Source organism: Pollicipes pollicipes, unplaced genomic scaffold (assembly GCF_011947565.3).
Source record: "Pollicipes pollicipes isolate AB1234 unplaced genomic scaffold, Ppol_2.1 Scaffold_4295;HRSCAF=5057_pilon_pilon_pilon, whole genome shotgun sequence".
NCBI classification, from domain to species: Eukaryota; Metazoa; Arthropoda; class Thecostraca; order Pollicipedomorpha; family Pollicipedidae; genus Pollicipes; species Pollicipes pollicipes.
The window spans coordinates 22,042,370-22,055,465 of record NW_023596461.1 but is presented as its reverse complement, the minus strand read 5'-3'; the positions used below and the strand labels follow the sequence as shown (position 1 = coordinate 22,055,465).

General features: G+C 58.7%; 1 protein-coding gene across 1 annotated transcript in view; it reads left to right on the top strand.

Moving 5' to 3' along the window:
- LOC119097304 (uncharacterized) overlaps positions 1 to 12,835 on the top strand; it is a 31,637-nt gene extending 18,802 nt beyond the window's left edge. The window contains exons 3-8 of the mRNA XM_037220352.1: positions 499 to 624; positions 5,877 to 6,056; positions 6,407 to 6,521; positions 9,578 to 9,700; positions 10,158 to 10,579; positions 10,823 to 12,835. Coding sequence (XP_037076247.1) covers positions 499 to 624; positions 5,877 to 6,056; positions 6,407 to 6,521; positions 9,578 to 9,700; positions 10,158 to 10,579; positions 10,823 to 11,509 — 1,653 coding nt within the window. The 3' untranslated portion in view covers positions 11,510 to 12,835. The remainder of the gene's footprint in view (positions 1 to 498; positions 625 to 5,876; positions 6,057 to 6,406; positions 6,522 to 9,577; positions 9,701 to 10,157; positions 10,580 to 10,822) is intronic.
- The last annotated feature ends 261 nt before the right edge of the window (positions 12,836 to 13,096 follow it).

Sequence of the window (13,096 nt, the reverse complement as noted above, 5' to 3'; positions counted from 1 at the left end):
ACTTAACCAGCATTACAAGTGTCAGCACTTCATTTGCACTCCATCAGCACTCGCCGAGTTGGATGCATTCTCCTGCCGCCGTGGCGAACACGAAGTGCACTGCCACGTGCTGCCTGCTCTGCTCCCCTCCTGACCCTCCCTGTGACCGGCAGATGTGCTGCTGCCACTTGCTCCCTGCCTACCCCGCTCCCTCTAACCTGCGCTGTGACCGGCATTGTCACTTGCTCCCTGCCTACCCCGCTCCCCTCTAACCTGCGCTGTGACCGACAGGTGCGCTGCCACTTGCTCCCTGCCTACCCCCACTCCCCTCTAACCTGCGCTGTGACCGGCATGTGCGCTATCACTCGCTGCCTCCCTACCCCGCTCCCCTCTAACCCTTGCTGTGACCGGCAGATGTGCTACTGCCACGTGCTGCCCGCCGCGCCCCGCTCCCTCTGACCCGCGCTGTCACTTACTGCCTGCCTGTCCCGCCACTCTAACCCGCGCTGTCACCGGCAGGTCTGCACCGCCCAGTACAACGCCCCGGTCAGCCGACCCAGCAACATGCCTGAGATCTCCAACCTCGAGGTCATGTGCGGCAAGGACCACATGACCGTGCAGCTGGGCTTCGCAGGACCGTTCCAGGTGGGTGCACCGCTCCGAGTCGCCGGGCGACCCGGCGCCGGCTGCGCACACACGCACCACCGACGCTGTGTGCCCAGCAACACGCTGTTGTAGTGCTCCGCCTGTCGTTGGAGTTGATAAACTGGTGATCAGATAGGGGCTGGATGATAACCGTTTGCATGACACGACTAATCCGGTCAGGGTGTTTGGTAAAGATGGATTGCTCCTCTTTCTTATGTGCTTGAGTTCAATGAGCGTTTGTGGTTTTAATCCAGGTCGTGACTGCCTGCAGGCGAGGGAACGTGTATTTATTAGGACAGATGCATACCTTGGGCTTACGCTGTGAGATGTTCTTTGATAATTGGAGCTAATAATATACAACAAACATGACTGCAGTGGTGCAACGCCGAGACCGTATCCAACACCGAATCTAAGGGGAAATGTGTAGCAATGTGCCAATGAACTTCCAAATTAACCTTGGACGTAAATTCTTGAGTTTTCTCCGTTCTAACCAGCGTTGCCCTTTTGAAGTTGGTTTGGTCATCAGGTCTGGTTTGGGGGTTTTGAGCACTTGACTCATCTAAAAAACGTCCACAATTTATCAGCTATCACCTCCAATCTTTGTTTTAAATGCGACACCAATAAATGCAATGGGCTCAGACAGTGCAGAAAAAGTGACACCAGCTGTTCACTACCGTTTTAATTGAATACGTGAGAAATAGAAACTTTGTCACCATCTGCTGCTGACACCCTGTAATCTCACACAATCCATTTCCAAACTAGCTGGCATTTTTCACTCGCACGAGATCCTTCATTTAGATCCGAGCACACATTCGAGTGCACACCCATGATCCACAGTCTACCTACTGGCACAATGCTGCGATTCACCACCCCCACTCCAGCTGGAAAGCGCGCCCCCAGCCCCGCGCAGCTCCACCCTCTACAGCAGCGTGGGCGTCCTCTCGACGGCGCGCGCCGCCCGCGGCCGCGGCCCGCCCCAGCACCGGCCCGGCCCGTGGTCGGAAGCCGGCGGCGCAGGCGCCGGCGCGCCATGCCAATCACGTATTCGGCGGCCGTTAGCGGCACTTTACGGCGACGCCTGCGGGGGACAGCCGATCGCGGCCCGGCCGGGCGGCGGCCGGCTCCCGCTGGCGCGCCGGAACGGTCCGGCCGACGCAGTCCGGTGACGGTCGCGTCGGTCGCACGTTATACATCTCTGTTGGCGAGCCGCCGGCGCGGTTATGTTGATTTGTGGGCCGGCTCCATTTTTGTTTACCGCAAATGGAGGTGCGGCCGGCCGGTTGGGAGCGGGCGGGGTTGGGCGGTGTGGCTGGGCACGGAGCGCTGAGTGGGGTGCATGCAGACCGCCTGTCCACGCCAAACTGCGCGTGTTAGACGCAGAAGGGTGCTTAGTACCCGTTATGTGATCTGCGGATCATGCAGGGAGGCAAATGGCCGCGCTCCGCATAATTGTAAATTTAAACGTAAAATGCGTGATGATTCAGCGTGCTCTACCGGTATAACGGCGTCGTTTCCCCGTTGTTAAGTGCCACGGCAGCACGTGTTGCTCGCGCATTCAGAGTTTGCACGCTCCGTTTGCCCGGATTGGGTGGGTGACTGCTGGGAACAGTGTCAGACGGCCGGACGAGCGCCGCCGCAGCGTCTGGGCTACGCCGTCAGAAGTCCTCAAGAAAGTCGGCGTGACACGAGCCACGACCGTCAATGGCCTGGTGCGTAGGAGCGTGCTGACCACTGGGTCATTTTGTGGCAGAGGGAGCAGCGGTCCGAAACACGGAAGCGTCTTCCGTTTATGGAAGCCATCACATTCCGACGGCCGAGGGCGTCCATCAGTCACCTACGACTGATGCTTCGCCCTCAAATGGTCGACTGGGGTCTGTGAATGGATCCAGACACCCGCACGCAGGCCTACAACAGAGACGCACGGCTGTGAGGGGGCGTCGTCACCAACTCTGCACCAACGCATGTGAAGACGAACATCTGCAGATTGACGGGCTCAGGTGGCGTGCGGGACACCGGCGAGCACATCTACACACGAGCAGATCGGTAACAAAACGCTCACCCGGAGCCTACGCCATCATCACCAGCTTCGGAAGCACTTCTAATGCCCAAGACAAACTAACAAAGACCACAAACGAACCACTGGCAGCACTTGCAAACGCGCCATGAGCGTTCCCGTGCACCACCAACGCCAGCAGGTGGGGACGACGCAGCCGTGCCGCGCTATCCTTCGGCGAAGACGGCCAGGACGCGCCCCATCTCCGGTGCAGGTCCGGCTGGCTCTGACCGGCGGCACGTTAGCGGCCCGCGCCGGCGGAGTGCGGCCGGCTCCGCCGAGGTTGGCCGGCCGTCCTGACGCCGTGGGCGGCGCGGCACCGACCCGCGCCGGCGGCACGCGGCCAGCCCCGCTGACGTAGGCCGGCCGTCCCGACGCCGTCGGCGCCGTGCATGTCTGCATAGCCAACAATGGGTCACTGGGTGTGGGTCTCAGTGGGCAGTGCACGCTCCAGCGCGCTCGCCGGCGCGGCCCATCGCTGACCCATTTCCGCGCCGGCCGCGGTCCATTAACCGCGTCCCGACTCCGGACCGCGGTCCATTACGGCGGCGGACCGGCGCCCACCGCCGGCCATTGATTGGACCGGTCCGGGTGATGACAGAGGTTCGTTGAGGGGCCGCGTCCGTGTGATCATAGGGGTGCGCCGACGGCCGAGCCCGGGTGCAGAGCGGAATACATTCGCGAGGCGGGGCGTGGAGCGCCACTGGAGTGCAGACCGACGCAGTGGGGCCTCTTGTTGTGAGGCGAGCCGTGGGATGTTGTCGTCAGGGGTTTAATCACAGGGCTGTCAGGACGTCCGGTCCGTGTTGGTGTATGGTGAGCACGACGTGTTCGTTGCACGATGTAAGGAGAATCATTTGGTCCCCACTAGGGATAATCGTGAGTTGTCTCGCGTCGGTTATGTCGATAGTTCTTCATGAACAGTTGACCCAGCTTCATAGAAGGGTATGGTTCCCAAGTGATCAGTGAGTCATTCACAAGCCAGGACCAGTCTTTTGAGAGCTCTCCACACAGCCGCGGATGTCACTGCTCTGCGCATTGTTCTGTTGTCAGTAGGCGGGCTGAAAAGGAACAGTTTAACAAAAGCTCCGGTCCTTTATAACGATGCCTCTGCTGATACGCCACCACGGTTCATTCATAAGGTTTTTCGTGGACGACGTCGACATTTCGTTATCGGGGCATGGGCAGAGAGAATCGCACAAAAGAAAGAGGGTGCAGGGACCTTTTTAAGTTGGTTATGACTGTGTATGAACGTAGTTAATCTGAAACATTCACAGGAGGTGGCTGGGCCAATCCCCATCCCACCGCACCCCCACCCCTAGCTCCATTATTTCTAAGCCTGCATATCACTGAACAACCATCTATCACTCTTTAGCATGATCCAAGAAAGCTACAACAAAAAACTGATCGTTCGATTGCCCCCATATACCACAGAACTCACGCTTCTTTATAACACCTCCGCCTGAGCCTCTCTAAAACGGCCACGACTTACACTACTCGTGGTGCATACCGTGATGCAGTACGTGATATTCTGCTGGTCGGCCTTGTTGTCTCAGTTTATCACCGTATCAGTGCCGGCGCCGGTACACCTAGCATGAATCGTGTCAGCGATGCCTATCTCGGCCGTCTCCGCCACCCACCGCGCCATGCTGGCCGCCGTTACGACGCCGTACGTCTTGTCGCGACCGTGTCTGTTTGCCAAACCGGCGACGTTAGTCGCGGTGTGGCTGGCGGTGCGCGGCGCGCGCCGCGAGGCGTCCGTCGACAGCGCGCGGCGTGCGAACGCGGCTGGTACGGCGGGCGTGTCGACCGGGTGACCGCATCGTGCAGCCACCGTCAGCTGCAGACCGCGCTGCCATCCCAGTGGCCGTGTCCGCCCTCGGTCCCGGCCGAGCCGAGCTCCGGCCGGCCGGGCTCCCGCTCGTGCCGCGTGCCGCTGACCTGGTGCCGGCGAGCGTCGGAGCGGCGCCGCTGACCCCGTGCCGGCGCGGGTCGCCCAGATCGGACCCATCGTCGGCGTCACAGCTGAGTGCCGCTCGGCCGGACCGGTTCGGCGGCTCGTGCGGCGCGCTGTCCGGCGGCGGCCGACGGCACCGTCAGTCAGTTTTTACGGCAGATGGCCGGTGGCGGGCGGCAGTGCATGGGCCGGGCCGGTTCCGTTGTTGGCGCTGGCGCTTCCGGGGGGGGGGGGGGGGGCCTGGTGTTGCTGTCGCGGCCGTCAGCGGTGCTGGTGCTCACACCAGCGGTGGTGCGGCGCTGGAAGTCCGGCGTTGCGGCCGCGGCGGCGGAGTGTTGGTGGACGGGGCCGTCTGCGCGCCAGATGCTCGGAATTTGGATTTGTGTCCTCGGTCACCAACAGATGCAGCAGATGGCTGTAGCGTCGTAACGGGAGCCGTCAGAAGCGAGAGGCAGAACGGGGAATGTGATGGAGAGGGTGGGAAACAAAGGTTTATGAGCCAGCCTGAAAATATGGCTGATTGGATGCACCTGACGCATGCTTCTTCAAATTCCGCGCATCTAGATTCCGCGAACCGGCCATCGCACAGCGCGTCTCGTCCCACACCGCCGGCACCTCCTGGGCCCGGCTCGCCAGTCGCCACTCCTCAGCCCTTCCTCCAGTCCCAGCCCCGGCAGCGACATTCTTTAAACATCACAGCTGACCTCAGCGGAGCGATCCGTTCACGGGTCGGTGATTGGCGCGCGGCGCTCGGAGCCAGAGCCGTCCGGTCTGTCGCCCAGAGCCAGAGCCGCCCGGTCTGCCGCCGAGCGGACACAAGCCGGCCGCCGAACCCATTGATAACACGTCGGCTGGCGCGCCTAATTACCGTCAGAGTTATGATAATCGTGCGGCCATCTGGCACGTCGACAGCGCATGCGCCGCGGCGTGATGAGTGCAGTCAGCACGAGACGAGCAGAGCACACGTGACCAGACCGTCTGGAAGCACGTGTGCTCGCAGACAGGTGTCGTCGGGCCGGCTGTGCTCGATGGTCCCGTCTGTGGGAACGTGCTTGGCTTCTTGCTGGTGCGCGCGAAGGGTTCATGAACATCGTGAATGCAGCATGGTCGATTGTGTCCCTGCTTAAAGGAGTGAATTGAGGATAAAAACGGTGCTTGTCCTGAAAACGTGAAAGGCATGAGAAGGCCCGTTTTTGTCAGAGGATTTTGCACGATGCGTGACCCTTTTTATGCCTTTTACAGGGACTGGTATTCTCCAAGGGGCAGTTCAACAGTCAAAACTGCGTGTACGTCAAACCTTACACGGGTCTCGGAGCGTACACCTTCGATATCTACTACAACAAGTGCGGGACCAAGCCTGACCTGAACGGCAAGTTCTACGAGAACACTATCATTGTCCAGTACGACAATGAACTCATCGAGGTAAGAGTCATGCTATTGAAATCGCCAAGCAGGACCGAACATTTTCACGACAGTGCCCGTTCTTGTCACCGTTTTTGTCGACGGTGTGGAAAAATCCGGCACCGCACAGAAGTCATGTTGTGTGACTCTAATTGAGGACGACCATGCCTCTTCTTTAGCTTGTCGTGCCGTTATAATTGCTCACTATCATGTAAATGCAGTCATGCAGTATCTCAATCTGAGCTGTGATTATCTTTGATAAAATTCGCTTTAATCACCTATGTGCGGCGCACAAACTGATCAAGCCTTTGGCACTGCCCATCGATTTCTGCGAACGCTTGAAGTGAACCGCTATGTAATTTCCTGTTTAGGTCTGGGACGAAGCTAAACGTCTGCGCTGCGAGTGGTACAATGATTATGAGAAGACGGCGACCAAACCCCCGGTGGTGATCGCCGACCTGGAGGTCATAGAGCTCAACTTCAGAGGTCAGTGTGCAGCCTTCGTAGTGGGCCCTCAGCGGTAATCGAATTAAATTCCCTCGGGTTCAACGATCATAAAGTGCAGGTCGGGCCGACTTGGCTTCAAGGCTGCACAGGGACGCGCTGGTGCTAGCACCACCTCGTCGCCTGCAGTCCCAGATCCTGCACCCTTGCCGCGGCGGGTGACGCTGGCTCGTCGCCTCGGGCAGCCGCCGGCCTGTAAACCATACAGCGCGCGGTGCCGCCTGGTGCTGAACCCGCGACCGCTAGCTCCCGATTCCATCTCCACGCCCCAGTGGCGGGCCCGCCTCCGTCTCGTGTCCCTCGTCCATCACCGTCCCCAGTCGCGGCCGACTACATTAGTTCTGTCGACCCCACGAACACGCCCGCGTTCGACGCTGATAGTCTAATTACGCAAGGGCACCCCAACACCGGCTCCGCACACCCGCCTCCCACAAGTGACAAGCCGGCAAACCGGCAGATGTAAGCCTGCCTCTAACGGATTCCTGTTCTCGTCGTAAGCTCTGAATTTATTAAAATTCTTCGACATTCATAGCCCGTGATTACCACCGCGTTAAATTCAATTGGCGGGCGCGCGCGCCGGCGCCGGTCGTGGCGCCTGTCTAATGAATGGGAGCGCACGGTGCGGCCGGTGGTCGCCGTGTCCGTCAGATGGCGCTCACCCCAGCCCGGCGTCCGTCGCCCGGTCCGTTAAGGCGCCAGCCCGCTGCGACAGATAACGCGAGCCTCGCCGGCTGCGCCTCCGCAGGCACGCAGGCGCACGCACGCGCAGATAACGCGAGTCTCGTCGGTTGCGCTCCTGTAGGCGCGCAGACACACGCGCACGCAGAGGCGCCCCCACCCGCCACAAAAGCCAGGCGATTCGTTCTCGGTAGCTGACGGGGCATCGGTGGTAGGCTGGTGTACAGTCCAGGAAGCGGGGGGGGGGGGGGGGGGGGCGAACGCTCGATGGAGGAGGGTCCGTCTATCGGAGCCTCACTGAGCGCTCGCGACACTTCTCACTGCTGGCCGCGGTCGTGCTGGCCGTTCTCCGCGCCCGACGCCTTCCTGTCCGGACGCTGTTCCTCCGCGCCCGACGCACTCCTGTCTGGACGCTGCTCCTCTGCGCCCGACGAGCTCATGTCTGGACGTTGCTCCCTGCCGAGCTCCTGTCTGGACGCTGCTCCCTGCCGAGTTCCCGTCTGAACGCTGCTCCTCCGTGCTCAACGCACTCGTGTCCGGACGCTGTTCCCTGCTGAGCTCCTGCTCGACAGCCTCTAAAGTGCAGCCGTCACGCCCCACTGCCCCAGCTCGAGTCCACGCGGTCCGCCGGCGCGGCTGTCTGTCGGACCCAGAGACTTCAAACCGCCTCGTCGAGGGGTGGCGCGAGAGTAAGCATGCTTTCCATCAAGCCGCCAGGATACCCATATTACGGACCTTCTTTACGCCATCAAAATCAAGTGCGTCGCGTTTGATGTCATGATGGGAGGTCGGAATCACACGTGGCCGAACTAACAGAGCGTAAAATCGCAGTTAAAACGCATGGCTTTCTACTTGTGATCCCGCACGTTGACGGAGGTCAGTCAGGCTGCACTTCCGTTCCCCGCGCCCGGCCAGCGTCATCACTCTCGTGTGTGTTGGTTGGCGGACCAATGGCGGCTCGTTTTGGGGCGCCCGCCGTCATCCATCTTCCGCTCGACTTCCTGATTTATTTCGGGGGCAGAGTTCGCCGCCGTCGAGTATGGCGCACCGCCGGTGCTTGGCTTCCATCCCTTCTGAATGGGCCGTCAGTGGTACCGTAGTGCCGCCGTCGCTACAGAGGTACCCAGATTGGGCAATGTAGTTAGCTAAATATTTTGGTCGGCAAGGTTATTCCAATCTTGTTGAAGTCCACGGAAGAGAAACATACTTTCTGAGCGTTAATTCGTGTTCGCTCTGATGCTTGTTCGTCGTCGGGTCCCTTCATCTTACCCCTCTGCTCCACTCCGGTACTAGTGGGCCAGTGGACTCCTGAGACCTAGACCTGTGATGTCATGAAGGTTGGTCCGCAACGCTCGTTCCCTGGGCGATTGTGGCGACTTTGTATGTAAATCTAGGGCATGCAGAGCTTTAATAAAGATGCCGAGCAAAACGATTCTGTGTATCCTGTTCGGCAAGGAGCGAGTACGTCGGAAATGGAAGGTGTCGGGACCCATAGTTGTGGCTCATTTTGATGACTTGCCTTCTTGCCGGTAAAGGATAGCAAACATATAAGAGCATTTCACCATCACCTCGCTTCCTTAAGTGATAAATCACAGAAGAGATACTTTAGAGTCCTTACGTTTTAAGTCCAAGCGCATTGCAACGTCACTTGGCTTTCGTAATGCAAATCTCACGATGTCGCAGTAGTCGACCTCAACCTGCCAGTCCGTCCATTTCCTGCTCGGCGTGTGTGCTACTTTGAGCATGAGCGTATTGTGCACTGCGTTCGCTTCAGGGAAGACCATTAGGTGGTGTACTCCATTCGGTGTCCAAGCCCATCCAAGTTAACGGCTTTCTGACTTATATACACCCTGCGCCCGTGCTATTGGATCCATAGAAAGGATAGAAAGGATATAGATGTACCCATAGAAAGGATATAGATGATGATAATAGATGTAATTCAGAGACCAATAGTTAGTGACCAAGTAGACTATCACTGTTATTCACGTGCTGCCTAAGTCGCCTTGTCTACTGTGGCTGTTCCCTCTCCGTTTGGTTTGTTTGCTTTCCTGGGCATGCTGGCGGTCCCTAGGTAGTTATTTCACGCAGGTCGAAAGCCTGGCAGCCAGGAGAAAACTCGAGAGAAGACCACCTTGTGCTTCCTCTAATACGACCCCTCGTGGTGCAAGCTGACGATCAGCAGTTGCTGTAGCGATCGCGCGTGGATTCCATTTACTCGGACATCTAGTCGTGAAGGTGGAGAAGAAGCCCAAATATGTTTGCAATGACTTACACGCTATATAAGGCTACTGCTTCTATCTGCGTGGAGGGCACAGTGTCGTTCTGCGCGTGACTCACCGTGACGTTGGCACCTTTTCCAGGAGACAATGTGGATTGCTGGATGGAGATTCAGGACGGCAAGGGTCCGTGGGCCAGTCCAGTGACCGGCATTGTGCCGCTGGGATCCACGCTGACCATGGTTGTGGCCATCAACGACCCCAACGGTGAGTGAGGGAGGAAGCGGCGGCCTAAACAGACTATCGTGCGCATGAGTACGCCGAGGCCGATCAAGGATCAACAGCCCTGGTTATTCATTCCCGTTTAAGGGCTTTTTAATGTTCGGTACTGGTGGCAAGTGGTTATCATGCTTAATTAATGGAGCTGGCACGCACTTCGCGACCTAGGGGGCCGTGATCCTATTGGGTTTATTTCAATGGCGTGCAATAAACGAAACATTTAAAACTGCAGTAAAATCAACGGCATGGTTAAAGGTAAGTGGGTCCACAGTGATTAGATCCAAATGCCTCGTACTGGAGCAGCCTACGCTTTAAAGCAGCACAATCAAGAGGAGGCTTGCCTCCGACATTTGCAGACGTAGATTGGCTTCAGCAGCCGTTGTGTAGATATGCAATCGCTGTTGGTGGTTAATCCTGTGCGGCTAACCCTAGCATTTGCCTTCAGCCGAGTTCGACATGCGGGTGAAGGAGTGCGAGGCGTCGGATGGCAAGGGCCGGCCCATCTACCTCTCCGACCAGGACGGCTGCGTGCTGCGGCCCAAGATGATCAGCAAGTTCATGAAGCTGCGCAGCAACGACGGCCGCTCCACCGTCATCACCTACGCCCACTTCCACGCCTTCAAGTTCCCCGACAGCATGTACGTGCACCTCAAGTGCAAGGTGGAGATCTGCCGGTACGGCTGTCCCGACCATTGTCAGAAGGCCGTGGCCGGCGGCTACGCGTCACCTAGCGCGCCGCTGGTCGCCGCCGGCTCCAACTACGACCCGGTCGTCTCCAACTCGGTGGAGGAGTCGCAGCCGGCGGCCGAGCCGCGCAAGCCGGTGGTGGTGCAGGCCAAGCTGGAGGAGGAGTACCAGGCGGCGCCGGCGCCGGCACCGGCACCGGCACCGGCGTCCGAGCACTTGCAGACCGCGCCCGCCGACGCCGACGCTTACGCCCCGGCGCGGCCCCAGGCGGTCGTGGCCGTGCCGAAACTGAAACCGAAGCGGAAGCTGAAGCCGAAGCCGGTGCCGGGCGGGTTCCGCGGCCCAGCGCGCCGCCGCCAGCCGCCGCTGCGGCGCCGGCCCGGCCGCCGGCCGCTCCACCAGCGCGTGGACCTGGTGCGGCCCGGCGGCGGCGGCCACACCATCCGCGGCATCCCACTGCCGCTGCCGCCGCGCGACGGCATCAACCGCATGGACATGCCGGCCGACCTGCCGCCGCTGCCGGCGCATTACCAGCCGGTGCTGATCGCACCAAGCACGCATGATGTCATCGGCAAGCCGCAGGCGATCCCGGTGCCGTTCAACACGGACGGTCGACACGCGGAGGCGGCGTCGCGCTCTGCCGCGGCCGACACGCCGGCCGAGGCCGTGCGAACCTCTGACGCCGGCCTGGGCGGCGTCGACCGCTCCGAGTTCCCCTGGGGACCGCGCAAGCTCAAGATCCGGCGACGCCGCTTCGTGGTCGACGAGCCGGCGGCCAAGTCGGCCGACATCGGCGTCGCCTCCACGCTCGAGGTCATCTCGGAGAATGACCTGCAGTTTGAGCCGACCTACGAGGACAACCAACGCGTGACCATCTTCCAGGGCCAGATCCGGGACGACATCGTGTACGGCATCTGTCTGCCGGCAGCCGGCTTCTCGGCACTGTTCGTGCTGCTAGCCATGTGCGCAGTCATCTCGGTGCTGGTGGCCGGCTTCCTTTGCCACCACAGGCAGGTGCAGAAGGACTCGAGTCGGCAGCCGGCAGCCGTGCCGCTGCGCGACTGGAACATGGTGGGCTTCATCCGACAACGGTTCCAGCCGGCGCACTGAGCCGGCCGTGCGCTCAAGCGAGCTGTCCTGCCGCACCCAGCCGTCCGTCACGTGACTCCGTCGGTGGCAGAGGCCGGCCGTGGCAGTGACCCCCTATCGGCGGCGGCTCCGGCCTAGAAGCGGCGCTGGTCCTCTCGCCTTTCGAGTATGCAACGCTGTCGCCCGGCGCAGTCGCTTTCAGGGGTGGTCCGTCCAGATACGGCGCTCTCCAGCGGCGGGCCGCCCCGACGCGGTGACCTGACGTGTCGGGGCAGGGACGCTGGGGCGACTGACACGTGAGACGAAGACCGACGTCAAAATTACGCCCAGGAGCAGCGCAGCCGTAAAGACTGGCAGAGCCACCGGGCAACTGACGGGAGTGACTGGTTGAGGCATCGGCCAGCTGACATCAGTGACGCGGAGACGGACTCATGGCTCACTCGCTGATTGGCTGAGACAAGTGCAGTCCGCTTGTCTCAGCCAATCAACACCTGGAAGGCTCAGGTGATGTCCACCGTTAGCGACATTACTTCAAGATGCCTTTTGGGAGGATGACACGGTTAGGTTTGATCATTATGAAACGCCCTGAGACGTGAGTGAGTGGGACAGCACAGACGCAGAAGAATGGTGCACGTGGACGAATTCATTTGCTCCTTGGCTTTGCCTGCAATGCTTGCACTTCCGGGATCATTTACATAACATTATCGATGAATAATCCATGAGAACAGATTTAGTCCTGTGACTATTGCATGATAAATCTGAGCACAGGATTAGGTACTATGCTGTCTATCAAGTTTTGTAACGACCAGTTAGGTATAATGGCTCATTCAAGTCTTGGAGTGTTTAATGCTGACATTTTCATTTTAGCTGACATTTGACGAATGCTTGATATGTATGCCTGTTGTTTATTAAGTGGGCGCGTTTCATTAAGTCAGGTGCACTGCGACCGACGTGCGCTCGAAGAGCTGCAGATTCAAAATGGCGAACGTGCACCTGACGTAGCGCGTTCGGGATCGTGCAGTGACAGTACTCTGATTTTTTGCTCAATTTGACACTTCACACAGGTGTCAGACTATGAAGCAACGTGTAATTTATAGACACCGATTGTAGGCATTACCAGCACACTAACAAAATAACCAGCTTGTCTGTGTTATGCAATTTGTTATGTTTCTAAGCTCTTTTGTTTTTGGCCTGTTGTTCTCCGTTATATTCAGGCTTACAAACATATTGTCACGACAAACATTAGGTATGTTATGTTTACTGTTTTTTTGGTGTCCTAATGTTGTATGTCTTCTCTTATTTATTAAACTATTTATGATTGAGTAATAAATAAACGATGACTTCGTTGCTGTTCTTCGTGCCCACCGCTTCCTGGCAGCACAGGGGCAGTATGATCATTCCGTCGCTAGTTTATTCTAGATCATTTCCAGATGTCTATTTCCCACATAGCATGGCTGAGCTCAGTAACGCATGCTCTTTCACAAAACTGCTCCATTGACGATGTTTGGCCATGACACTGGACGCAGATAGCCCAGACATACAGCAGGTGCGGTGGGTGCGCAGCCGGCCTTAATTTTCTTGGACTTTCCCATTGGTGTAGATGTGGCG